Source organism: Pituophis catenifer, unplaced genomic scaffold (assembly GCF_029215685.1).
Source record: "Pituophis catenifer annectens isolate HBS135680 unplaced genomic scaffold, rPitCat1.0.hap2 SCAF_10, whole genome shotgun sequence".
Taxonomy (NCBI): domain Eukaryota; kingdom Metazoa; phylum Chordata; class Lepidosauria; order Squamata; family Colubridae; genus Pituophis; species Pituophis catenifer.
Genome location: NW_027256890.1, coordinates 21,689,369 through 21,716,165, shown reverse-complemented (window position 1 = coordinate 21,716,165; position 26,797 = coordinate 21,689,369). Strand labels below are relative to the sequence as shown.

General features: G+C 46.3%; 1 protein-coding gene across 3 annotated transcripts; it reads right to left on the bottom strand.

The window, feature by feature from the left end:
- Positions 1-1,457: 1,457 nt before the first annotated feature.
- On the bottom strand, positions 1,458-26,209 carry DPF2 (double PHD fingers 2). Of its 3 annotated transcripts, XM_070950533.1 has the most exons (12): positions 26,008-26,209; positions 22,455-22,615; positions 21,981-22,088; positions 21,036-21,199; positions 18,576-18,668; positions 16,341-16,419; positions 15,269-15,310; positions 11,064-11,201; positions 9,866-9,994; positions 9,219-9,331; positions 8,436-8,517; positions 1,458-3,542 (listed from the first exon to the last, which is right to left on the bottom strand). In XM_070950533.1, the coding sequence occupies exons 1-12, from the start codon at positions 26,037-26,039 to the stop codon at positions 3,466-3,468; spliced, it is 1,218 nt and encodes a 405-aa protein (XP_070806634.1). In that variant the 5' UTR covers positions 26,040-26,209; the 3' UTR covers positions 1,458-3,465. The 3 variants fall into 3 exon arrangements, with proteins under 3 accessions (XP_070806634.1, XP_070806635.1, XP_070806636.1); XM_070950534.1 differs by lacking the exon at positions 15,269-15,310; XM_070950535.1 differs by lacking the exon at positions 21,036-21,199.
- Between the last annotated feature and the right edge of the window lie 588 nt (positions 26,210-26,797).

Here is a 26,797-nt window from a genome sequence, read left to right as displayed (position 1 = left end):
TTGCTTGTTTGCTGACTTCCGGTGGGACAGGAAGGCCCGAAAATCAGCTGTGTGCGCCGGAGCTGAGCTAGGGCAATGCTCGCGTGCCCACCGATATGGCTCCGCGTGCCACAGGTTCGCCATCACGGATCTAGACTGATCAATAAACAATATTGCCTGTCCCCTTGTAGCAGCCGCATTTTAGAGACAAGAAGAGAGACCTTGATATGAAACGTAACCGCTTAGAAAAGAATTAAAATCCACACCTGATGGTTGGACCGACACCACAGGAGTAAATAAAAGCAGTATTTATTAGCTAATGCTTATTACAGCCTTAAAATAAAACTGGGGGAGGGAGCCAAAATATATTTCAGCTTCTACTGCAATAATAAAAGATGGGAGTGGGGGGGTGGGGAAGGTATGGAAAGTCTCAATATTTGCTTTTTTTTTTTTTTTATTAAAGAAAGCCCAAATTCCAAACCTTAGATGCAATCAGAGGGTGCACAAATCAATTACTCGGAAAGGAAGGAGAAAAACCAAGCGACCAACTCAACGGAAAATGGGTAGTTGTAGAGGTGGGGTGAGAAATCAAGACACAGTGCAGAGGAGGTGCGAAGCTGCACAACTATTTGTGGGCGTCACAATGAGAAAGAGAGAAAAATGAGGTATTACAGCCCGCCCTACCTCCCACCCCCTGCAAACCGACAGAACTAACCTGAGCATGAAAAACCCCACAATGTCGCAGCACTGAACAGATTCACACACTATCCCCCCCCCCACTCCCCAATCCAAAGAGCCAGGCTACCATAAAACTGGTTCCAAGAAGCCGTTTTGGTTTTTTTTTTTATTTGGGTAGCTATTTTTTTTTTTTAAGACACAGGTGTGATGCTTCAAATGAGGACCTAACAACCTGGATTGGGGATAAGAACATGTAAACCCCTCACCCCACCCCACCCCAAGGGAACGTTTCCACAACTTTCTCTCTTTGTTTGGGGCACGGGGGGTGGGGGCCCTGACAGCCAGCCCCAGCTGCATCTCCCTGGGGTATGGAGAGAGAAAAGAATTAAAACGAATTAAAAAAAAAAACAAAAACTACAGCTAAAAGGGAATCCAGAGCCAAGTTAAGTGCACAAATAATAGTTATCTCTCCCCTACACATAACTCAAGAGACAGTCGAGTTCCCCATAAGGGAACACTTTTTAGTCTTCAAGTTTCAAGTCCTCTTGAAGGACTGAGCGGGCAGTGAAGGTGACTGGATCAAAGCTTCCAGCGGTCGCTTTGTTCCTGGCTCTCTTGTGGGCCAAATCTGCCCCACTAGGACCCATATCTCTCGTCTTTTCCCACTATTGGGTGTCCTTCAGCATGCTGGGCCCCCATCCTAGATAGCACAGCGATAAAAGCGAGGCACCGAGTCAAGAAGGCTGACCTCTCCTGCCAAGCAGGGTAGGGAGAATCAAGGAGGAAGACGCCACCCGGCCTTAAGTTCGACCTCACATCAACAAATTCCAGCACTTGTGTGCGGACTAGATCCCAGTGAGTGCGACAGAGAGAGAGAGAGAGAGAGAGAGCAGATCCCATTTGCTTTGGCAGTCCCGAGTCTCCCCTCGCTTTCGGCAAAGATGGAAGAAGAGAAGGAGCCTTTGGAGAAGACGCGGAAGGATGAGTGTGAAAGGGAATGTTGGAGGTAGGTTTTAAAGACAATCTTTAGAAAAATCAGGCACATTACAAGTATAATATTACACAAAAACCCTATTCCAGAAAAAAGGCCTCTCCTTCTGCAAGCGGGATCTTGCAGAAAACCTTGCCACTGGAGGGGAGGGAGGGAGGAAAAGGAATGGGGATTCGGAATTTTTTGTTTTTGTTTAATTTAAAAAGCATCACTTGTTAAGCAAGACCAAATCCTCAGATTGGGGCCCGAGGGGGAGGGGGGGAAAATAGTGAAAAGAAAAAAGTGGGTTTGTTCCTGCAAGAGAAGTTCAACACCCCCGAGTCCCATCGGACCAGGAAGCAGCAAGAGTTGGAAGTAAAAGCATGCAGGAGGGACGTGGCTCACTCTAGGCCTCTGGTGATGGAGACTCAAAATAGATTTTAAAGCGGCTTATTTGAATAAGCCCAAAGCTTTAGGGCAGGGGTATCCAACCTTGACAACTTTTAAGACTTGTGGACTTCAATTTCCAGCCAACTAAGACTTTTGAACATCAATTCCCAGAATTCCCTAGCCAGCTAAGACTGCAGAACTTCAATTCCCAGAATTTCCCAGCCAATTTAGACTTGTGGACGTCAATCCAGCTATGCTGGCAGGGGAATTCTGGGAGTTGAAGTCCACAGGTCTTAAAGTTGCCAAGGTTGGACACCCCCTGCTTTAGAGTCAGCATCCACCCAAAAATTGCCCAACGAACCACCGCCCTCGAAGTCTTCCACACAACTTACACATCCCGGCAGACTCCCTGAACGAAGGAAGGGATTAACGCCGGTGTGTTAAAAAGCTTGATGGAGCTTTAAATGCTCGTGCACACCAACACACGCGCATGGAAGAAAGCATCTTGAAATCCACCGTCACGTCACATGGATCGACGCCATGTGGGATTGGTACCCAAGGCCCCATACTTAAGGAATTTGGTAAACGAAGAGGGGAAAGTGATGGATACACACTCTCTTCCCCCGGATGTAAACCGAGCAGGACTTTCCTAACTCATCCAAGATGCTGATTTGTCAAAGTCCAAGATGATCATTTTGAATGGGGCAAACCGAGTTACTTTGCTGAAGCGCTTGCTTGTGCCAAGCCTGGAGGATGGCCTTTTGATTTGGGTTCCCATGCCACCCACAATCCTCTCAAATGGCTGCTGTGGTGCCATTTTTGAACCACGCTTGGGGGAGGGGGGGGCTGGGGCAGGGGTGTAAAATAAAGGTTTCTTACAGGGACGAAGGAACAAGTGGAGTTTAGAAGATTTGGGGTTACGGGGGTGGTGCGATGGGGCTGAACAGAGGAAGCAGATGGAAAAAAATCAAGTAAAAACCATTCAATAGGTTTCTTTTCTTTTTTTGCTTCCGGTCTCGCTTGTACAGACAGAGCCCTCAAGCTGGGGTGTGAGTGAGAAAAGAAGGAGCATTTCATGCTCCCAGGCCAGCTGTGGTGCTCCTCAGCCTATCATGGATGCTGGGAGTTTTATTATTATTATTATTGAGAAAAGGGTCTCAAAATCCTTAGGTGAAGGTTTAAGGGGGAGGGGAGGAATTTTAAGCCCCAACTGCCAGAGAGGAGGCAGGGGGGAATGACAGAAGGAGACATGGTGAGGCAGAGGTGTGTGCGTGTGTTTGTGTGTGAGTGTGTGTCTGCGTACGGATGTGTGCGATCCAACCAATAAGGGAGACACTGACCCAAAGTGGGAGGAGGAGGAGGAGGCGGCAGGAGGAACTGGATTAACCCCCCCCTCCCCGAGAGAAAGACTGGACAAGTGAAGGTTCTCTTCGAAGACTGGAAAGTGATCAGGAGGCGTTCTGGTTCTGGAAGATTGAGGCTTTCTCCTTCAGCAAATCCAGGCAGAGGTGACAGCTCCAGCTCCCTGCGAGGAGAAAAGCATCTTCGTTATTCAAGCGAGTGAAAAAAAAAACTGTGTGTGCGGGTTAGTCCTTGACTCACGACCGTAATTGGGCCCCAAAGTTTCGGTTGAGAAATCTGCCGAGCGAGTTTTGCCCCCATTTGATCACCTTTCTTGCCCACGGTTGTTAAATGAATCGCGGCGGGTGTTTTAAGTTCTCGTGGTTCTTAAGTGAATGTGTGAATCCCCCCCCCATGGACTTTGCTCATCAGAAGGGTCGCAAAAGGGGATCATGTGAACACTGCAGCCATCATAAATGTGAGTCGGCTGTCAAGCGTCCGAATATAAACCATGCGACCACGGGGATGTTGCAACGGTCGTTAAGTGTGAAAAAAAGGTCACTATTTTCAGTGCTGTTATTAACTTCAAATGGCCACTAAAGGAACTGTTGTAAGTTGAGCACTACCTATCTAGACCCGTTCCAGTCCGGTTTCAGGCCTGGGTACAGCAGGGAGGTACGGCATTGGTCACATTGGTTGATGATCTCTGGAGGGCTCGGGACAGGGGTTGTTCCTCTGTCCTGGTCCTATTAGATCTCTCAGCGGCTTTTGATACCATCGACCATGGTATCATGCTGCGCCCACTGGAGGGGCTGGGGGCACCGTATTACGGTGGTTCTCCTCCTTTCTCTCTGACCAGTCGCAGTTTGTGTTGGCAGAGGGACAGAGGTTGTCCTCGAGGCGCCTTATGTGTGGGGTGCCGAAGGGGTCGGTCCTCTCGCCCCTTCTGTTCAACATTTATGTGAAGCCGCTGGGTGAGATCATCCGTGGTTTTGGGGTGCAGTTCCATCAGTACGCTGATGACACTCAGCTGTACATCTCCACCCCAGGCCATCCCAATGATGCCCTTGAAGTGATGTCCCGGTGCCTGGAGGCCGTGCGGGTCTGGATGGGGAGAAACAGACTCCGACTCAACCCCTCCAAGACTGAGTAGCTGTGGCTCCCGGCGTCCCGATATAGCCAGCTGGTGCCATCACTGGCTATTGGGGGCGAGTCATTGGCCCCCATGGAGAGGGTTCGCAACTTGGGTGTCCTCCTGGACGCGTGGCTGTCTTTAAAAGAGCATATGACGACCGTGGCCAGGGGGGCTTTTTATCAGGTTCGCCTGATCCGCCAGTTGCATCCCTTTCTGGATCAGGACTCCCTGCGCATGGTCACTCATGCCCTCGTCACTTCCCAACTGGACTACTGCAATGCTCTCTACATGGGACTCCCCTTGAAGAGCATCCGGAGGCTCCAGCTGGTCCAAAATGCAGCCGCGTGGGTGATTATGGGGGCGGCGGGGCACTCCCATGTAACACCTCTCCTGTGCGAGCTGCATTGGCTCCCAGTGGTCTTCCGGGTGCGATTCAAGGTGTTGATTAACATCTTTAAAGCGCTCCATGGCTTAGGACCTGGGTACTTACGGGACCGCCTTCTGCTACCGACAGCCTCCCACCGGCCGGTACACTCCCACAGGGTGGGGCTCCTCGGGGTGCTGTCGATCAGACAATGTCGACTGGCGACCCCCCGGGGGAGAGCCTTCTCAGTGGGGGCTCCTGCCACCTCCTCCTCCCTCTGGAACGAGCTGCCCCCGGACGTACGGAGAATCCAGGACTTGCGCACCTTCCGCAGTGCCCTGAAGACTTTGTTATTCCAGCAAGCCGGGCTAGCCTAATTTTAACGATTTTAAATTTTAAATTGGATTTTAATGGGATGTTTTGTGGGCCAAAGTATTTAATCTGGTTTTAAATTGTTTTTAACTTTTATATTTATGTATTTGATCCAGGTTGTTCACCGCCGTGAGTCCTCCGGGAGAAGGGCGGTATATAAATATAATAAATAAACAAACAAATAAATAAACTGTGACTCAGTCCTTTTCCCCTTTCTCTGCTTATTCCCATTCCTTTTAGGTTTCTCGGGTCAGAGCAGAAACTTATGGGTGTTAAATCATAGAGTCACAGGCCTGGAAGGGACCTTGGAGGTCTTCATAGAGTCACAGGCCTGGAAGGAACTTTAGGGGTCTTCAGAGTCACAGGCCTGGAATGGACATTGGAGTTCTTCATAGAGTCACAGGCCTGGAAGGGATCTTGGAGGTCTTCATAGAGTCACAGGCCTGGAAGGGACCTTGGAGGTCTTCATAGAGTCACAGGCCTGGAAGGGACCTTGGAGGTCTTCATAGAGTCACAGGCCTAGAAGGGACTTTAGAGGTCTTCAGAGTCACAGGCCTGGAAGGGACCTTGGAGGTCTTCATAGAGTCACATGACAGGAAGGGACTTTGGAGGTCTTCATAGAGTCACAGGCCTGGAAGGGACCTTGGAGGTCTTCATAGAGTCACAGGCCTAGAAGGAACTTTAGGGGTCTTCAGAGTCACAGGCCTGGAATGGACATTGGAGTTCTTCATAGAGTCACAGGCCTAGAAGGGACTTTAGAGGTCTTCAGAGTCACAGGCCTGGAAGGGATCTTGGAGGTCTTCATAGAGTCACATGCCAAGAAGGGACTTTGGAGGTCTTCATAGAGTCACAGGCCTGGAAGGGACCTTGGAGGTCTTCATAGAGTCACAGGCCTGGAAGGGACCTTGGAGGTCTTCATAGAGTCACAGGCCTGGAAGGGACCTTGGAGGTCTTCATAGAGTCACAGGCCTGGAAGGGACCTTGGAGGTCTTCATAGAGTCACAGGCCTGGAAGGGACCTTGGAGGTCTTCATAGAGTCACAGGCCTGGAAGGGACCTTGGAGGTCTTCATAGTCACAGGCCTGGAAGGGACCTTGGAGGTCTTCATAGAGTCACAGGCCTGGAAGGGACCTTGGAGGTCTTCATAGAGTCACAGGCCTGGAAGGGACCTTGGAGGTCTTCATAGAGTCACAGGCCTGGAAGGGACCTTGGAGGTCTTCATAAAATCACAGGCCTAGAAGGAACTTTAGTGGTCTTCAGAGTCACAGGCCTGGAAGGGATCTTGGAGGTCTTCATAGAGTCACATGCCAAGAAGGGACTTTGGAGGTCTTCATAGAGTCACAGGCCTGGAAGGGACCTTGGAGGTCTTCATAGAGTCACAGGCCTGGAAGGGACCTTGGAGGTCTTCATCGAGTCACAGGCCTAGAAGGAACTTTAGGGGTCTTCAGAGTCACAGGCCTGGAAGGGATCTTGGAGGTCTTCATAGAGTCATAGGCCTGGGAGGGATCTTGGAGGTCTTCTAGTCCAATCCACTACCGAAGACGGGAGTCCTGATACCATCCCAGACAAACCCAGTCTCTTCTTGAAAACTTCCAGGGATGGAGCACCCACACGGATTAACTGTTCTCGCTGTCAGGAAATAGGGGCTAGTGATCCAACGTAAGTTGGTTTGGGACTCTCTGGAGATGAGCAAATCATTACTGCCAGGTTGGCATCGATATGTCAGATTCTCGGGCAGAGGTCGTTACCTCCTCCAAACTAATGTTTAACTGCAGATGTAAAGATTAGTTGCAGGAACTTCTAAACGGGACAATGCATTGGCTCACATCCTGTGGGCCTATGCCATGGAGCTGGGATGGTTCTGTGTGCGTCATCTCATTAGAAGACAAGTTGCAACAGGAGTGAAGGCAGAGAGAAAGAGAGAGAGAGAGAGAAGGAGGGAGGGAGGGAGGGAGAGGGGGAGGGAGGGAGGGAAGGAGAGGGAGAGGGAGAGGGAGAGGGAGAGGGAGAGGGAGAGGGAGAGAGAGAGAGAGAGAGAGAGAGAGAGAGAGAGAGAGAGAGAGAGAGAGAGAGAGAGAGAGAGAGAGAGAGAGAGAGAGACTTTCTCTGCATCTCTAATTTAACTGGAGCCGTCACGGCCCAAGTGTGACTCATGATTCTCTTGTCGAGTGATGTAAAAATGAAGGGACTGTTTGAAATTAACAGGAGCTGAAAGGATCCTCTCAAATCCCTGAGTCAGCCCTGGCTCGGGAAACAAAGCGCTTGCTACAAAGCCACCATTTTGCCCTGTCATGATACAGGAAGGGTTGGCAATCTTTTTAAGATGGCAGCGTGGGTGCGTGTGTATGAGTGCACGTAACATATGTCTTCATTTTGAACTTCCTTTCTTTCTTTTCCTTCCTTCCTCCTCTTTTTAAATTCCTTCTTTCCTTCTTTTAAACTCCTTCTTTCCTTCCGTTTTTAAATTCTTTCCTTCCCCTTTTTAAACTCCTTCTCTCCCTTTTGAAATTTCTTCTTTCCTTCCCTTTTTAAACTCTTTCCTTTCCTTTTTAAATTCCTTTCCTTCCCTTTTTAAATTCCTTATTTCCCTCCCCTTTTTAAACTCCTTCCTTCTTTTTTTCCTTCCCTTCCAATCCCCTTCTTTCCTTTTTCAAATTAATTCCTCCCTCCCTCCCCTTCTTTCATTCTCTCTTAATTTATAAGCTGCCATTCCTCCAATAGGATGACCCCGGGCAGCTTGAAACCACATGAAGTTTCATGACGGAAGGCCAAAAATATTGTAAGTTGGAGGCTACAAGATTTGAGGCTTCAAAATGCTATTTCTTTCATAACATTCAGGGGCTGGCCAGTACTTCTGGGAACATTCACAGGCAGTGAGACCCTTAACGGAACAGGTCTCTAACCTGCAAGGTAACTTTTCCACATTTTGATTTTAAAAAGAGAATGAGCCACAGCAGTGGGCCTGGGGTCTTTCCTAATGAGCTGGAACTCCAATTTCAGGGCAGCCAGGGGGAGGGAGGGAGGGAGGGAGGGAGGGAGGGAGGGAGGGAAGGAAGGAAGGAAGGAAGGAAGGAAGGAAGGAAGGAAGGAAGGAAGGAAGGAAGAAGGAGCTCAACAATTCTGGGATGCACAGCCCTTCGCAACTCCAAAATCTCGCCTAGGTGAAAGATGGGGGAGCCACAAGAAAGGGAGCAGAATAGCACTCACCTTCTGGGGGTTCTGACATAGGTGGGGTGAGGCAGTACATGTGATAACCACGGTCACAATCGTCACAGAACAGCAGCTGGTCCTGAGGAAGATGGGGAGGGAGAAACAATGAAGAAGGATGCTGTTTAACTCCTCCTGCCTGTTGGACTGGAGAAAACAACATCGAGAGGACCCTTTCTTTTTATGAACCCCAAAAATGTGACCGTTCCCAGCATGCAAAAGACCCCATACTTGGAAGGCTCTCCAGAATGGTCAGACCAGGTGAGGTTGGAAGAACCTGTTTTGAGTTCAAGGCAACTGTTTTCAATTTAAGAGGGGTTCCCCCCCCCCCCCCACCAAAAAGCTCCAAGCAATTGATACACTCTTAGACCCTGGCCAAGTTCACAGCATAATCGTCACCCAGCAGCAAATTACACAGCTGCATTCCCCCTGAGATCCTAAGATGGGTTCAATTTTTAGCAGCCCGGCATGATGCAGCGTGAATCTAGCCGCTCAATTTACGATGCAACGTACAGCAAAAACCCCAATTCAAATATCAGGTTTAATCTTGGTCTTCTAGGAGGAGCCATCGTAAGAAGCAGGCTTCAAAAGGATCTGTGATCAGAGGTGGGAAGAGGGAGAGGTCAAGTCCAGAGGAGAGGAAGTGCGGGGGGGGGGGAGGGTTGTCCCCAAAAGGAAGAAGGCAGCAGAACTAAGAAGATTCTTTCCAACTTGAACCAGATCAGCCTTTTTTGGGGGCGGTGGGGGGAGGGAAGAGGGGCAGGAAGGGGATAGCACACTCACATCGTTCTCCGAGGTGCCGCAGATGTTACAGCACTTGCATTCGATACACTGCCAGCGGTAGGTCTTCACGGCAGCCATCATGACCGGGGTGAACTGCAAGCAAGATGGGTGCCCTAGAAGAGAGAAGTAGCATTAAGACATACCCACCTTGCCCTAAACAGGGACGCAGTGGCTCAGTGGCTAAGAGGCTGAGCCTGTCGTTCGAAAGGGTCGGCAGTTCAGCGGTTCGAATCCCTAGTGCTGCCGCGTTAACAGGGTGAGCTCCCGTGACTTGTCCCGGCTTCTGCCAACCTAGCAGTTCGAAAGCAGGTAAAAAAAAAATGCAAGTAGAAAAATAGGGCCCCCCTTTGGTGGGAAGGGAACGGCGTTCCGTGCGCCTTTGGCGTTGAGTCATGCCGGCCACATGACCACGGAGACGTCTTTGGACAGCGCTGGCTCTTTGGCTTTGAAACGGAGGTGAGCACCGCCCCCTAGAGTTGGGAACGACTAGCACGTATGTGCGAGGGGAACCTTTTCCTTTCCCTAGGAAAGTTGGGTGAGTTATCTGGCAGGTGGACAGCTAAGGTGAAAGAGAGCCTTCCCCCACACATCCTTTTCTCAAGGGTGCACCCAAGGGGGAGAGAGAAGGTTCCCATCGGCTCACGTACCTGATCGCCCGCAGTCCGAACACGAAACCAGCTCTTCGGGTTGCCCCGTCTTCTTGTTGATCTTCGAGTCCCCCAGACAAAAGTCGCAGTAATTATTGGGCAGGGCCAAGCCATCGGGACCCTTCTTGGCTATGGGAGAGGAGGAAGGGGTTTGTCTTTCAAAGCACGGCAGAGGATTGTCCTGTTTAGTAGTCCAGCTAAACCCCAAGACACACACACACACCAAAAAACAGGCAAATCCTGCAAAGAAAACTTTGGGCAGCGTAACTGAGAGATCAAAAACATAACTTGGGCCCAGCAAGTTTCCTAACATACTGTATTTTTCAGAGTATAAGACGCATCATAGATTTGGGGGAGGAAAATAGGAAAAAAAATATATATATTTCTGCCTACCAGGTATTTGCTCTCTGGTTTTGAGGTTGGGGCTGGTTGGGGCTTAAAAAGAGCTTCTAAAGCACAGCTGTTCTTCGGAGGGAGCTCCAGTGACTAAAGCAGGCCAAATGTCGAAGGGATTTGTTCCAGGTGCCATTTTGGGCACATTCGGAGTACAAGACGCACCCAAATTTTCAGCCTCTTTTAGGAGGGGAAAAAAGCGCGTCTTATTCCCCGAAAAATACGGTACATATTCATTGCAAGTTATTTCTGGGTTTTTTTAAACCTCGGGAGGTCACCTTGGCATGGTCCCCTCCTGCCACCACTTAAAAACCACCCGTAGCTGAGCCCATTTCTAACCGTGGTTGGTAATTGTAGCCTGTCAATTCTCATGGTTGGGAGGCGGGCCTCAAGGCAGCCCCACGATCTTCTCGGAAAATGGAAGGGCTAGGGAATTGGCGGCGGAGGAAGAAACACCCCTCGCTAGAGAAAGTTCCCGTTGTTAAGCATTAATTGGGCAAAAGAGAGCTGGAGCCCCCTTTCGGACTCCGGCCACTGCAGGTGATTCGAAACAAGAGAGCCAGTGAGGAGTTGGGGAAAGAAGGAGGGAGTGGAAGGTGACGAATGCCAAAGTGGACAAAATGCAACCTGACAGCAAGACTGTGCCACGATCTCCATTATGCAAGGACCAGCAGGGCCAAACAAAGATTCTGCCCTGATTCACAGGGGATCAGGATGAATGGCAGCATAGAAAACCTCACCTCCCCCCCCATCCCCCGATTCGAAACAAGTCAAAGGGAGGGACAAGAAGATCTCTGCAGCTTACTTTTCTGCTCCTCTGATCTCTGTGAGACGGGCGTGGGGGGTTGAGAGTCCTCCTTGTCCTCCCCTTCTTCTTCCGCCAGGTGACAGTGAGCGTAGTGATAGCTCAGGCCCGGACGGTTCTTGTAGCGTTTCCCACAGACTGAACAGGAAAGGATCAGAAGGAAACACTTGAGAGACACGCCGGCTGTAAAAGAGCAAACCCCCCACCCAATTCTCCACGTCCCTTCTTGGCAAAACCCACCAGTGGGGGCTTCAGCCTTCATTGAAATGCCACCCTAAAGCACCTTGCTTGCCTGCTTCCCCCAAACAGGTAGTCCTCCGTTTACAACCGGCCACTTAATGACTGTTCAAAGTTACGACAGGCCTCCTCAAGAGCTACCTATGACCTGTTTTTGGAGTTACGACAGCTGCGCACCCCCACCCCGTGGTCACATGATCATTTTTTGCACTTTTGCAGCATCCTGCGGTCACTCAAATGCGATGGGGACATTATTATTTTTTTTGCTGGTTTTTCAGCGTTTTCTTCTGGTTTCCAGCAAAAGACCAAGGGGAAAAAAAAAAAATAAACCACCCATTGGGAAAAATTCACTTAACAACTGCTACATTCATTTAATGGCTGTTGTTACAAATGATCATAGCTTTGAACGTGGTCACCTGATGCTTCGAACGACGGCTGCAATGACTTAAAGATTGTAATTCCGGGCTCAATTACGGTTGTAACTTGAGGAGTACTTGCACAGAAGTAGAAGGGGTGCCTATAGTTGCACAGAGCTGGTAGCAGGGTGAGAGGTATTCTCTCTTCTCATAGAGCAGAACCTGATTCCTTCAGCCACACCCAGGTTTTCTGCCCTGTCACCTTGGTCTAGGGGACTCGGCAAACTCCCAAGGCAGCTCATTCAGGGCCACAAGCAAAACAGCCATTGGCCATAATAACGGAATGGCCAACACTCCGCACCCTAACCCAGCATTGCAAACAATCCACAGAGTGCATGCAGACGACGGATGATGAAATTCAACCCTCTGGTTTTCGTGAAACAAAGGGGACTGAAATTCTACGGATGTTATCTGATGTCCAAAAAGCAAAGGTTAAGGATATTCAATGGACAGCGAGGACGTTTTTCTGCCTTTCCACGTGTGCAGGATAATGTGTCTTGGGGGGGGGGGAAGCATGTTTACTCAAGACTTCATCCTTTACGCAGTTCCTCTCAAATCCCAGGTATGACCCCGATTTGGCATTTCTCCTTTCCCAAATCCAGCCTTTCCCTGTAAGTTATTTTTCAGAAATATCCCTATTCTAGACTTTATTATAATTAAGCCTATATCCCTGTTAGACTTCTCATAATTAAAAGACTTGCATAAGGGTTTTTTTTAATCCCGATTCTATTTTTTGTTCTCTTCCTTGTGCCAAATTTTGGCTCATGTGGTGCTTGGAACACGAAACCACCCCCTGGACTTCTGGTGCAGCCTTGTGTTTTCTAGCTTACAGTATTACTGTCAGTTTAAGCCCAGCCTGGGCAAATGAGCGTGCAAAAGCTATACACTGGTTAATGCATTTTAGAGTTAACTGGGGGTGGGGTGGAGTGGGGAGAGAGAAGAGAGATCCCTTCTTCTGCACCCAGCATGGTAATGCTTTAAAACTAGCTCCTTATTTAAGGAAAAGCATGGTTTATAAGCTTTAGCTTTTAACCACTTTTTGACTCTGGTCATAAAGGGAAAGGTGGGTGTTAGTAGAACAGGGAATTCTGGGACTGGAAGATTAGGAATATGCCTGCCTCATATTGCTGAATGACAGCTCTCAGCATCCACCATCAAGGCCATCCAAGGTGCGTTAGTTAGCAACATCAGTGAGTCCACAACTATCTACAGCCGGGGTCTCCAAATTTGGCAATTTTAACTCTTGTGGACTTCAACTCCCAGACGGCCTTGCTGGCTGGGGAATTCCGGGAGTTAAATGCCAGAAGTGTTAAGAGTTGCCAAATTGGGAGACCCCCGTAATCTACAGAAAGAGGCCTGGGCTACATTTTAGCTGGTCTTTTCGTCCCTCAACAGAAATGCCACCTTCCTCATTGCTTACTATCCTTCTCTGCAAATTACTGGAAGGAAGACGAGCTGATAGAACTAGCTTTAGAATGTGCCAGGAACATATTCTCCTAGCTTTAGAATGTGCCAGGAACATATTCAGAGGCAAAGGAAGCAGAACAAGTAATCCATCACCTTCTTTGGGGCTCAAATTAATCCACGAAACAATACATCCTAAATCTGGAAAACAGCTCAGGAACAGGAACAAGAAAACAGACCATATTTAGAGAAGGAAGCAGTAGAGCTGCCGGGTGGGAGGGAAGATGGTGGCGGATAAAAAGAAACAAATCCTTTCCAAATCCTTTCAGCTATGTAGGTCTCACAACTCGGGGATGTTTCGGTATGGATGATGTGTGTGTGTACACATGGAATGTGTGTGTGTGTGTGTGTGGGTTATGTGTGTTTGTCCAGCGATTGGAAATCTAATTTGCCCAGAAGAAGAAAAAAAAATCACAGCTCTCTTAAGGATTGCGTAAACCCAGCTGATTATGTAAAGAACTGGAGCTAGTAGGCCCTGCTCCTCTGTGCAGCTACTATAGTCGGCAACCAAAATGGATATGGAAAAAGGTTCATTTGCTGGTGGGATAGGAAAACCCAGCCCTTCTCCTTCAAACTTACAAGTTTACGTTCCACAGAAGAGGAGCAAAGGCAGAAGGGGAACAGATCCTGACTGTTGCATTTCTGTGACCGAGGATTGTCTCTCGTTATCGCTATCAACAGCTGGATTCAGGCTTAGAACTGTCTTTGTCAAGGAGATAGCCAGCAGGACTGGTGACACAGGTAGTCCTCGGCCCTGCAACAGTTCTTTCAGGGACTGTTCGGAGTTACAACGGCACTGGAAGAGGTGACTTGTGACCGTTTTTCGCACTTACGACCCTTGCAGCATCCCCACGGCTGCGTGACCAAAATCCGGATGCTTGGTGACTGGTTCATATTTATGACGGTTGCAGTGAGCCAGGGAGGGCGGGGGGTGTCGCTGCAACCCTTTCGTGACCTTCTGACAAGCAAAGTCAATGGGGGAGCCAGATTCACTTAACAACCGGATTATTAATTTAACAACTGCAATGATTCACTTAACAACCATGGCGAGAAAAGTCGTGAAGTGGGGGCAAAACTCGCTTAACAAATCCCTCACTTGGCAACATACATTTTGGGCTCAATTATAGTTATAAGGTGAGGACTACCTATATTCCCAACAGTCTGCCAGAATTGAGCACTTCCCATTTTTTTGCTGAAATCAATAGATTTCCAACAGATCCAACAGAAATCCAACTGATTATCTAGGATCACCTAGGCTGCTGAGAAAGAAAAGAACTTCTCCAGCAAATAGCTCAGAGGTCGCTTAATGAAGGGAATGAAGACCGAAGACTCAGGCGTTGGGCTATTATTAACAGAATTTATAAAACCTGAAGACCTTTTGCCCTGTTTCTGTGCTAACAAGTCTTCTCAGCTGGAGAAGGCAAAGTCCCAACTCAGGTGCTACCCCCCACTCCATGGGGCATGGGCCCAGCAGGCCAGCAGAAAAACAATCTTCTCTTTTAATGCCAATTAAGATAATTGGTATATTAAACAGGATTCGCAGATTCTAGCAACGATGAAAAGTAAATGCATGCCCTTGCCACGTCCAATATCTTGCAGAGCAGATTTGGAAATGCAGCTGGTCGGAATTGATGCTGGGGGTTAGCCCGTTATGCTCCACAACAGTGTTTTCTCAAGACGTGTGGACTTCAACTCCCAGAGTTCCCCAGAAACCATTTTCTCTTCGGCCTCGCTTTGCAAAGCTTGACAACTATCTCAAATCCGTCCTCCTTCTAGACGAAAACGTCGAATTCTCAACTCAACATTCACCACCACACTTCAAAAGAATTTGTATCTTTCCCAAACGCACAATTCGTGCACCAATGCATGTTTCCCACCCGCCCCTCTCAATATGTCACATACATAAAACCAAAGTAGGTATCATCGGAAGGGAGGGATTTTTGGCACTCTGCACGAGAAGACCCGGGGGTTTTTTTGAAAAGGAAAAAAAAAAAGGGGGGGGGGAGGAAAAAGTGTTTTTAAAAGCAAACATTTCAGAAGAACAAGATCAGGAGGAAATTAAACAGCAAGACAGAAAGAATGGAATACCTCGGTCAGGAGGTTTCGAGGTATGCTTTTGTTTGTAACTATCTGAAACACAGAAAAGAGAATGAGAGAAAGGTGAAGGCAGTCTGTAAGGTCACGCACGTCACATGCACACAAGTCAGCTATACAGAGCGATTAAAAAAAGGAGGAGAGAAAAATAAAAAGTCAACTGGTGTTATTTCAAATTAAGAGAGGCCAGTATAAAATTCTTACAGGAGAGTAAAGGAGGAGAGAAAAGAAAAGGAATTTCAGGAGCTCATGAGATTTGCCCTTGGGAAAAGGTCTTGCCAATCACCCTTCACTCCCAACTTTTCCATTAATCACCAAGGTTTCATGGGCATTTTTTTTCTTTTTCTTTTTTTTGCAAAGATCAAACAGTTGTGAAATGTGGAGCCAAAGGAGACGCTGTCTACCGTAACTCTGGGGTCTGCGTGTGAGGTTCAACAAGATACAAATAAGACTATCCCCCCAAAAAAGAAGCAGCAGCAGCAAAGCCCAGGGTAAGACAGCTTCTCCTCCCTTTGCTCTGTGTGTGGGTGTGTGAGATCCAATTGTAGGATCTGCCAGAAAGAAACGGGTTAGAACTTTTCCCAGAATCCCACTGGTGGGACGGAAAAAGGCACAGCGAAGACCCCTAACTCAGAAGTGAATCCGTTTCCAAGATGCTCTCTGAAGGGAGACAACTTCAGGCAGCAGAGAAGTGGCCAATGCTGTGTGTCTCTGCGTCTCACTGAACTCCTCATCAGGGCAAAACTGAAAAAAAAAACCTCTTCAGGCAAAACTGCCATTTTTGGGAGAGGGGAGGAAGTCGGGTAAAGAAATGTTACCCCCTTCACACTGCGTGATGAATGACGCATTTCAGCTCACCCCAAATGGCTCTCGGCCCACTGCACGATTAACAGGGGGCCAAGTAAAAGGAGGTGGGGGCGTAGCCAGCCTGTGGCACACCTTCCCAGGAGACCCCCACCAGGGCAATCGCAGGCAACCCCATCCTAACACCAGGAGCTACTCCTGGCTTATACACCAGTAAAATCGAGAAGCTGTTTACTATAACCCGGCTCGCCTTCTTACTCACTGTCACATGCGTAAGGTTTGTCTCTGTCTTCCAAAATGGCAGCATCCAGCTTTTTCCGAGCACTCCCAACTCCTTTACCCTATAAGGAAATTAAGATTATTTTTTTAAAAATTGAAGATAGATGCACAGTATGCTTTCTTTCCGGGTTTGGAGGAAAAAGTACAATCTAAGATGGAACCGCATTCCAGTTAAGTATGCATTGTACTGTATCTGATTTGTAGTTCTCCCTCCCCTCTCACAGAGCAGAGAGATTGGAGAGAAGGGATTTGAAGAGAGTAAGCTGTTTGGTCTTCTGCAGTCACGACATAAGCCTAAGACTGAAAATCAGGCTTGTCAGATGCTACATCTTTTCTACTTGAAATGTGGATTGACAGGCGGCTGTTACGTATAACCTGAGTTGACAAAATCCGAAAGGAGGTGGTGATAAGCCGCCTGGGAAAGCCAAGGGAAATCGTCAAAACCATAAAAAAGTGAAAGTTAAGACTATTTCGGACATGGGATATGTACAGAAAAATTTGGCATCCTTCATTTAATCCTCCAAGGAAAGATTGAAGGCAAACGAGGTCCAGGCAGAAGAAGATCATGGCTTCAAAATCTTAGGGACTGGTTTCAACAAAACTCAGCAGCACTTTTTCGTGTGGCTGCTGATAAAAATAGGATCGCCAATGTCCGATGATGGATACGGCACTGGAAGGAGAAGCTGTTTGTGTAGCATGCCCACAGCTCCCAGTCCCAGGCTGCCAATGCAATCACATTGCCTTCAATGGGTACAAGACAGTAAAAGCAAGCATTTGAGCATTCCAAAGGAGAGGGGAAAGGTTAGGAGGCAAACAAAAGATGAAGATATGAAACTGAATAGTCTCGTCTGCTTTCAGTCAGAAAGCACAGTTACGGTCATGAGATTTCCTCATGTAGCGACCACTTTGCTTAGGGGCAGAGTTGTCAGTCCCAATGAGCGTTAAGCAAGGGCTTACTTGCATGTAGGTGGTTAGTTCTGCTAATCATACTAAGAAAATATGTAGACCAAGGCTGCCACCCAGTGAAAGTTGTTTGTAACAATCTTAAAATATTTATTCATTTCTCTAAACCACTCTAAGATCTTTTTCAGATGGCAGATAATAATAACTTGGATTAACCAAGACTCAGAATTTTGATTTTTATATGCTCAAGAGTAACACCTGCACCCAGCTAATGGCTTCTACTTTAAAATACCTGCCTCCCCAGCATCTTTTGGGACATTTTAAAAAGGTATGTTTCCCCTCGCACATATGTGCTAGTGTTCCCAACTCTAGGGGGCGGTGCTCATCTCCGTTTCAAAGCCAAAGAGCCAGCACTGTCCGAAGATGTCTCCGTGGTCATGTGGCCGGCATGACTCAACACCAAAGGCGCACGAACACTGTTCCCTTCCCACCAAAGGAGGTCCCTGTTTTTCTACTTGCATTTTTTACCTGCTTTCGAACTGCTAGGTTGGCAGAAGCTGGGACGAGTCACAGGAGCTAACCCCGTTACACGGCACTAGGGATTTGAACCGCTGAACTGCCGGCCTTCTGATCGAAAAGCTCAGCGTCTTAGCCACTGAGCCACCATGTCCCTTTTTGGGATACTTTAGGTATCTCCTAAAACCCTAGTAAGACCACACCTGGAATACTGCTACCAATTTTGGTCACCATACTACAAAAAAGAGGTTGAGACTTTGGAAAAAGTTCAGGGAAGAGCAACTAAAATGATCAAAGGCCTGGAGAGTAAAACATAGGAAGAACGGCTGCAGGATTTTGGGTTTGGCTAGTCTAAAGAAAAGAAGAATTAGGGGGTGACATGATAGCAGTCGTCCAGTATTTGAGGGGCTGCCACAAAGAAGAGGGAGTCAATTTATTTTCCACCAGAAAGCAAGGCAAGAAACGATGGATGGAAACTAATCAAAGAGAGAAGCAACCTGGAACTGAAGAGAAACTTCCTAACAGTGAGGACAATTAACCAGTGGAACAGCTTGCCACCAGAAGTCATGAGTGCTCCATCACTGGATGTTTTTAAGAAGAGATTGGATAGTCACTTGCCTGAGATGGTATAGGTTCTCCTGCTTGAACAAGGGGCTGGACTAGAAGATCTCCAAGGTCCCTCCCAGCTCTGCTCTATTCTATTCCTTGCCTAAAGTGTTCAGAGGCCCTCTTTACTCTGCCTTAGAGAAGCCTATGTAAGATTCAGTGAGAACACGGAAGTTGAAATATAACTCCCTACCTTGGCCTTTCCTTTGCCTCGTCGTTTTGGGGTGTCTTCCTCGTAATCTTCATCATCCAGATCATCCAGGAAGTCATCGGGTTCCAGGATCCGCTGAAACAAAAAGAAAAGGGTGCAAAAAGCTGTGAGAAACGGATTGTTTGGTTCATCCAAAGGAATATTCCCGTGAAATCACAGCTCTGCGGGTGTCGGGTTCTTTGACAAGCTGGCTGATTAACAACCCCCCTTCGTCTCGTCAATCAATGCATTAATAGCTTCACTGTAAGAACCAGGCAAGCCCAGTTTGCAAGCAGCTGTGCAGGAGAAATGCTAAGAGCAACAACATTCTTGCTCCATCAGGGACCATTTTCAGTGCAGATTCTGAATCCAAAAGCAGATACAGGTAGTTCTCAGCTTACAACAGTTCGTTTAGCGACCGGTTCAAAGTTACAACGGCACTGAAAAAAAGTGACCCCTGCCTGGCCATTTTTCAGTTACGACCTTTTCAGCATTCCCATGGTCACGTGATTTACATTCGGATGCTCGGCAACTGGTTCATATTTATGACGGTCGCAGCGTCCCGGGGGGGGTTACGTGATCCCCTTTTGCGACTTTCGGACAAGTAAAGTCAACGTGGACGGCAGGTTCACTTAACAACCGGGTTACTAACTTTTATCAACTGCAGTGATTCACTTAACAACTGAAGGAAGAAAGGTGGTAAAATGGGGCAAAACTCACTTAACAAACATCTCACTTAACAACAGAAGTTTTGGGCTCAATTGTGGTCATAAGTCAAGGACTACCTGCACAGCCTGAACGATAAATAGAACTTGAATAGGATCCAGGATATTGCCACTGCACCTCTAAGGTTTTTTTTTTAATATCATCGAATAAATATTTTGTGCTCTCTCTCTCAAATATATGATGGAACAAGTGTATTTGTATGCTGTGGTTTTCCTTATTCCCCTACCGCTGTGATGGCGAACCTATGGCACGTGTGCCACCTATCAGTGGGCACGCAAGCTCAGCTCCACCAGCTGATTTTCGGGTCTTCTGGGCCCACCAGAAGTAGGGAAACAGGCTGTTTTCAGTCTCTGGAGGACCTCCGGCAGGGTGGGGAAGGCCGTTTTCACCCTCCCCAGACTCCTAGAGAGGTCCTGGAGCCAGGTGAGAAAGAAAAACGGGCCTATTGGGCCACTACGTGCCAGGAGCGGGAGGGGAGGGGGAGGGGGAGGGGGGGTGTCGCATGCGTGGGGTCAAGGCACATAAATTATGGGTGTGGGCACACACATGCGTGACCCCCCCACACCCCCACCCTCCTGGCACGTGTTGGCAAAAAGGTTAGCCATCACTGCCCTAGTGGCTACATATAGGTAGGCCTCAAGTTACAACAGTTCATTTAGTGACTGCTTGAAGTTATGACGGCCCTGAAAAAAGTGACTTCATGATGTGTTTTTCACACTTACCACCACTGCAGCATCCCCACGGTCACGCGATCAAAGCTCAGGTGCACGGCATACTTATGACGGCTGCAATGTCCCCGGGGTCATGTTATCAACTTCTGACAAGGGTAGTTTATGGGGAAGCCGTGAGAGTAACTTAGGAACTGCAGCGATTTAACAATTGTGGGTGAAATGGGGCGAAGCTCACTTAACGATTTTCTCGCTTAAGCAACAGAAATGGATTGCGGTCGTTAAGTCGAAGTTGTTAAGTCGTAGAATCCTCGTCCCTCTGTATCTCTTTGCACTGAATGTTAATGATCAGCACGAACCAAGGGGGAAAGGGAGTCTAAAAACAAGCTCTGGTTTCTCTACAGCAGTGTTTCTCAACCTTGGCCGCTGGACGATGTGTGGACTTCAACTCCCAGAATTCCCCAGCCAGTTCTGGGAGTTGAAATCCACACATTGTCCAGCGGCCAAGGTTGAGAAACACTGCTCTACAGGATCCCAGCACCCAGAAAGGAATGAGGGGTGATCCACTTCTAATCCCTCTCCCAACAGGAGTTCCACGTCACTATTCTCAAGGGGAAGAGGCCAGAGAGTTCTCCTACACAGCCCTCAGCCTGAGAGACAAGAGTCGCCTGACAGGGAGGTGGGTAGCATATGAAGTTAATAAATAAAATACAAATGATTTATTCTTGGCAGCTTTGAATTATTATATTTTTTAATTTTAACTTTTAATTTTCCTTTGCTGGCCAGAGCAACAGTTGAGTGGCGATAAGAAAGCAGGAAGGGAAGGGAGGGGAAGGAAAGAGAGAGAAAGAGAGGGGGGAAAGGAAGGAAGGAAGGAAGGAAGGAAGGAAGGAAGGAAGGAAGGAAGGAAGGAAGGAAGAGAAAGAGAGAGAGAGAGAGAGAGAGAGAGAAAGAAAGAAAGAAAGAAAGAAAGAAAGAAAGAAAGAAAGAGAACAATATGTTCTATACATGAACATCTTTCAAAGGAAAGATGTTTTATTTTATCACAGGCTGCCATTCTCTACACTACCTTCCGGGTGCGGCTATTGGCAACGGGGAACTCGCTGAGGCTGTCTTCATCGGTACGAGGGTCAGGCAAGCTGCGTTTCTCAAGGGGGTCTGTCCTTAAGAGGGCCTCCAAACTGCTGCCATCTTGAGAGATTAAGCCTTCTTTCTTTAGGGCCTGCTCAGTGTCTGCCAAAAACAGAGATTTCATTGTCTTAATACCATTAAGACAAAGAATCCAAACTACCAATAAAGGAGAATATTTGTAACTTAAGGGTTGAAATGAAAGGGTCCTTGGTGCTCTCTTTGAGTTCGGTTGTTTTCCTGCAGCTGTTTCATGACCCAATCTAGGTAACAACATCAATGATGTTACCTAGTTTGGGTAAGGAAAACATCTGCAAGAAAACAACCATGCTCAGAGAGTACGAAGGACCCCATAGTCCTCTCCTCCTTCCCCCTCCCCTCCGTCCTTTTTAACATTGATCATGTTCCCTAGTTGGGTCATGGAATGTCTGCAAGAAAATAACTAAGCTCAGAGAGCACCAAGGACCTCTCCATCTAAACTTCCATTACCTTGGCCAAATAACCTGAGAAAAGTTTGACAGGCACCACAGGCCAATGCAGAAATCTATTAGGTCCTAACACAAGAATGACATGATCTCTTCTGCCACCTTTAAGGTTCGATCTGCATGGAAATTCTTACTTGCAACCTGACATGTTTAAAACGTCTGGCTGTCCTGTTGGTCCATTAGTATACAAGTAACAGGATACAAAGGTTACTTTTCTGTGGCTGATTTAGAACTACAGAGTTCTCGACTTCTAGCCCATCTACCTGTCCAAATTACCCCCGGAATTTTCCTATTCTGTAATATATGCCCGGATGATCACTTTGGCCAGGTGAAAGCTCTGTTATGATTCCATCTGTAAATCGTCAAAATGTAAAACTTGGTACAATACAGATGAGGCAAACCTGGTTTAATGGTAGGGAAAGAAAGTCTTGGATCCTCTGGAGGATGGGAACGGCGTTTTTTCCGCCAACGTCGAGCCGGATAAGAATAGAGCTGGCCAGACGCCAAACCTTCCAACAACAGGAAAAAGAGGAAATCAAAGTCTGCTTAATTATTCAATTTATATATAAAATCGGGGGGAGGGAAGCACTTATAAAGTGAGGCAAACTTTATAGCAAACTCTTCCGGTTTGGAGTACTGAACACTTCCGGCAGCTCTCTTTGCAGGAATCATTAAGTTGCCCAGAGTTACTTGATAGCTAGATGGGCAGGATTTAAATTTAATAAATAACATAAAAAATCAAGTATTTTTACTCTATACCAGCACTAATTCATGCTGAACGAACTGAAGCAGGAAAGCTGCCACCCGGAAGTGACATCACAGAATTGACATCCTGGGTAGAGGCCAAGTTTTCATATGCCATCCTGATGCCCCACCTGGTCCCCTGTGCCGCTTCTCCATCCAAATGTAGCAGTTGCTCTGCGCCACCCCAGTCTGCGAATCCAGGAACGGTAATCGGACACTCCTTTCGGCACACAGCCGGGCGTTATAATTGTGACATTGCTCCATTGCATCCTTGTAATATTGTTCACCAAGGCTAGGACAAAAGATTGGGAGTGACACCGTTAATGAAATGTCTTTCTGTAGTACGACAGTGTTCATTTGGGGGGAGGGGGATGTTTTAATATAAAGAGAGAAGTTGGAAGTAAAATTCAGCAAAACATTTATTTGATTTCATTTAAATGTAATTACAACTCAGTTGTGGTGCTGTGGCCTAGAGGTGGAGTTCTCGCCTCACAATCAGGAGGCTGTGAGTTCGATCCTAGGTAAAGGGAGATATTTATCTCTCTGGGCATACTGAAAATATATCTGCTGAAAAAAACTCTACATTGGTGACAGGAAGGGCATCTGGCCAGTAAACACTCTGCTAGCTCCATTCAGTTGTCCAGACTCCACTCCACAAGGGATTATGGGGTTATTAAAAGAGGATGATGGTGATAATTACAACTCAGTTGAATATGGGCTGGCCACAACCCTTCTGCATTTTTCTTTCACACTGAAAAGTACAAACCAGCCCCAGCTTTTGTGAGAATCTGCATTCATCTTTAGGGACTCTGATTGTGTATCCCTGCCTGAAGTACTTCTCTGGGAGGCACTAAATGAGTTTGTATGTCAACATAAAGCTATTTTTTTTTATAAAGCATGATTTATTGTTGAAGCTATATCATCTTGATTCACTCATCATACTTTACGGTAAGTGTATCACATTATCACTTATTCTGATGATGAACCTGCCCCTATTTAATCCAGGAAACTATAGATGGATGATCTCACTTCCTAAGCATTACAAGAAACCACCTCAGCAGGATGGATCTTTTGACAAATTACAAATATTGTATTTCATTCACACAGCTGGCCCTTCACAGATATTGTCATAATTAAATGTGAAGAGGCTGGTTTGAAATTCAAATTATAAGCATGGATTTACGCTCCCCCCCCCTTTCTCCAGAACAAAAGAAGCACCTGTGGAGCTGGCATTGTATATACGGCAACTGTCTTTCAATCTAGTAAATTCACCGAAGAAAGAAAATGCCCAAATTCTATTCAATAAATCCATTAGCAAAGAGGCTTATGATGGAAAGTTCTAAGAGAAAAGAATGCAGAAATATCTAAGAGTACACAGCTTGCATTTTCCCCTTGTTCTTTAAAAATCTGTGGTGCAGCAGCAATGAAGTCTCTCTAATTGAACAGTCCATAATTATAGTAATTTCAATGTTTAAACCTTGCCACACACTAAAAAAGCTGAAGGAGGGTGCAGAAAACAATGCAACTTGCTTGAAAGAAAGTAACATTACAACTTTGCTGTCTGGGGAGGAAACCAAAGAGAGGGAGAGAAAATTAACTAGTTAAATCAGAATCCCACTATGCTTACAATGTTTTATATTCAATCTTGATCATCAACTATCAACTGAAACATCTTAAAGAAATTTAGCAACTCAAAAAACACACATACACACACAAAATGACCTTGGCTCAGTTAGGACCCACAATTTCCTCAACAAATAGCATGGTTTTGTTCAGAAATTTGGGATAACACATAAAGCTCCTGGTTTTAACCATCTCTATTGAAATTCTTCACAGGATTCAGAAATACCTGAGTAGGACGACTGTTTTTATAATTCTGCCCAAACCTTCACTAATTCGAGGATTCTGATCATTTCAGTTCCTCTCCTTTTCCAAGGCCAAAATGCAGCATCCTTTCAAATGAATAAACATCTTTCTATGGGGAAATTGCTGCAACTGTGTCCCTCCATCTCCTTCCATATGATAAGTTTTTATTTCTCTCAAATGTTTCCACTCCACCCGTTCATGGGTTAAGAGGTTTTTTTATATCCTGCCTTTCTCATCCCAAACCAATTCCTATAAAAAGCAGATGGGATGTTATGATTGTTTGCCTCACACACACAAAATGTAACAGCATTCCCAATCATCCAATTTGGTCTTTGAAGATGGAATATCAATGCATTATATGTAATTCTCTTTACTTTCCCTAATCAAGTCAGGAACATTTGAGGGCTGTGGGAGATTGAGAAGCTGCACACAACACAACCTGCAACTTCATAACACTTTTTCACTGGAAATAAGCTCTCCCAAATCAACTTCAAAGTGATATTTCAAATGGAAAGAATGAGCTTGTTAAACTTGTACCATTTTATTTTTAAGACAGCTACTCTCAACTCTCCTTCCACCATTATTTTGAGTAGCTATGCAAGTGGCTGTCAAAATGAACAGAATTAACAGAGTTGGAAGGGACCTTAGAGGTCTTCTAGTCCAACCCCCTCTATACAGGCAGTCCTCGACTTGCAACAGTTCATTTAGTGACCCTTGTTAAGTTACAACAAGAGCTGAAAAAAGCAACTTACGACCATTTTTCACAGTTACAACTGTTGGGAGAGTTCATTTTCTCCAAAAAAAGCGGTCCCAAATTTGATTTATTTTGACTCATTTTCCTGGTGAGGTTTGCCAGGAAGACAGATAGGTTGTAGCAAAGGGCAGGCTTAGGATGATGGGAGTTGTAATCCAACCTACCAGGTGGGAGATGCTCCCCAAAATTTAATTTCTCCATTTTCCCTCTTCCCCCCCTTTTCCCCTCAGAAACCTACTCCTTAAACACATTATATTTATTATATATTATAAAATATAATATAAATATTATATATTATAAAATATAATATAAATATTATAAAATATAATATAAAGGGGATTTTCCCCCTTTTCCTTCCCCCCCTTTTCCCCTCAGAAACCTACTCCTTAAATACATTATATAAATATAATATATATTATATAATATAAAATATTATTTATATATAGATATATATATAATATTATAAAATATAATATAAAGGATATTTTTTCCCTAGCCTCCACAAGTTCCTCTCACCATCTACTTAATTTCATTTTAGCCTTTTTTTGAGGGGGGGGGATTTACCTGAAATTTCCCCTCAGAAGATTCATAATTGGGGTTCGGTTTTTTTTTTTTAAAGGTGTTTTTTTTCCTTTTTGAAAAGCTCCTCCCCATCTTTAAAAGGCATCTTAAAGTGGCCGGATGGTCTTTTTTTTCCCCCCTCACGTACCTCACTTTTGAAACTTTGAGGTGGGGGGACACTTTTGCTTTCTTGCAGCCCCCCCAAAACATACATATACACACATACACACACACACACACACATACACACAGACTCCGTCCGCTTTTTTTAAACCCACTTTTTAAAGATATCGCTTTAGTCCTAAGCAACGAGCAGAGGAGAAAAAAAAGATTCAATAAGCTAAGCCCTCTCCTTCCATTATCCCGTCAGGAACACCCCCGCGAGCGGAATGGACTCTTCCCCAACAACCCTCCTGCGCGCACTTCGTCTAAGGTTCGGGTTGTACCATTGCAAGCAAAAGGGAGGAAATGGGGGGAGGGAAAGAGGGGACAGTTCCACTCACAGCTTCACCACATTCTGTACCACCGCCGCCATCTTCCCCTCTGCCGCCTGTGGACGCGAAGCACGCGAGGGCGCATGCGCCGAGGGCCCGTTCGCGCTGACGCCGGCGACCGCTCTCCATGAAAAATTCCGATCAGGTTCGAAGACGGCGCATGCGTAATGTGGCCCCCAACTCGTCCTCACGCTCCAGGAAAAGAGAAGGCAATTACACCCACGCTCGTCCCTCGGTGGGAGATTGCAGGGCGCAAAGGACGCGCAGGCGCAAAGGAGGCCGTCTACAAAAATTCCATTCACGTGTGTTGCGCATGCGGCACGTCCGCGACCGAGGGCGCATGCGTGAAAAGTTGCTCGATAGAGAATTAAATTTTCGGTTTAATATTTTGTAATATTTAGAGAAACACTTAAAAAAATTCCCCTCCATATATCTACCTAGAAAAAAAATAGTAGGCATTTTAAATGATGGTTTTCTTTTGCAAATACATATTAATAAAGTTGTAAATTTATTTATAATTAATTATAAATTATAAATGTAAATTTACATTTTTTACTTACATTTAACTGTGGGGTTACATGACAGTTGGGAGCAGAGCTAAGCAAGGAAATTGTTAAGTGAATTGCACCCCAATTTTTAATATATTTTTTTTGCCATGGTTGCTAAGTGAATCACTGCAGTCGTTAAGCGGATCAGACAGTCGTTAAGTGAATCCAGCTCCCTCCATCCCATTGATTTTGCTTGTCAGAAATGTCTAGGAAGATCACAAATAACCCTGGGGACACTACAACGGTCATAA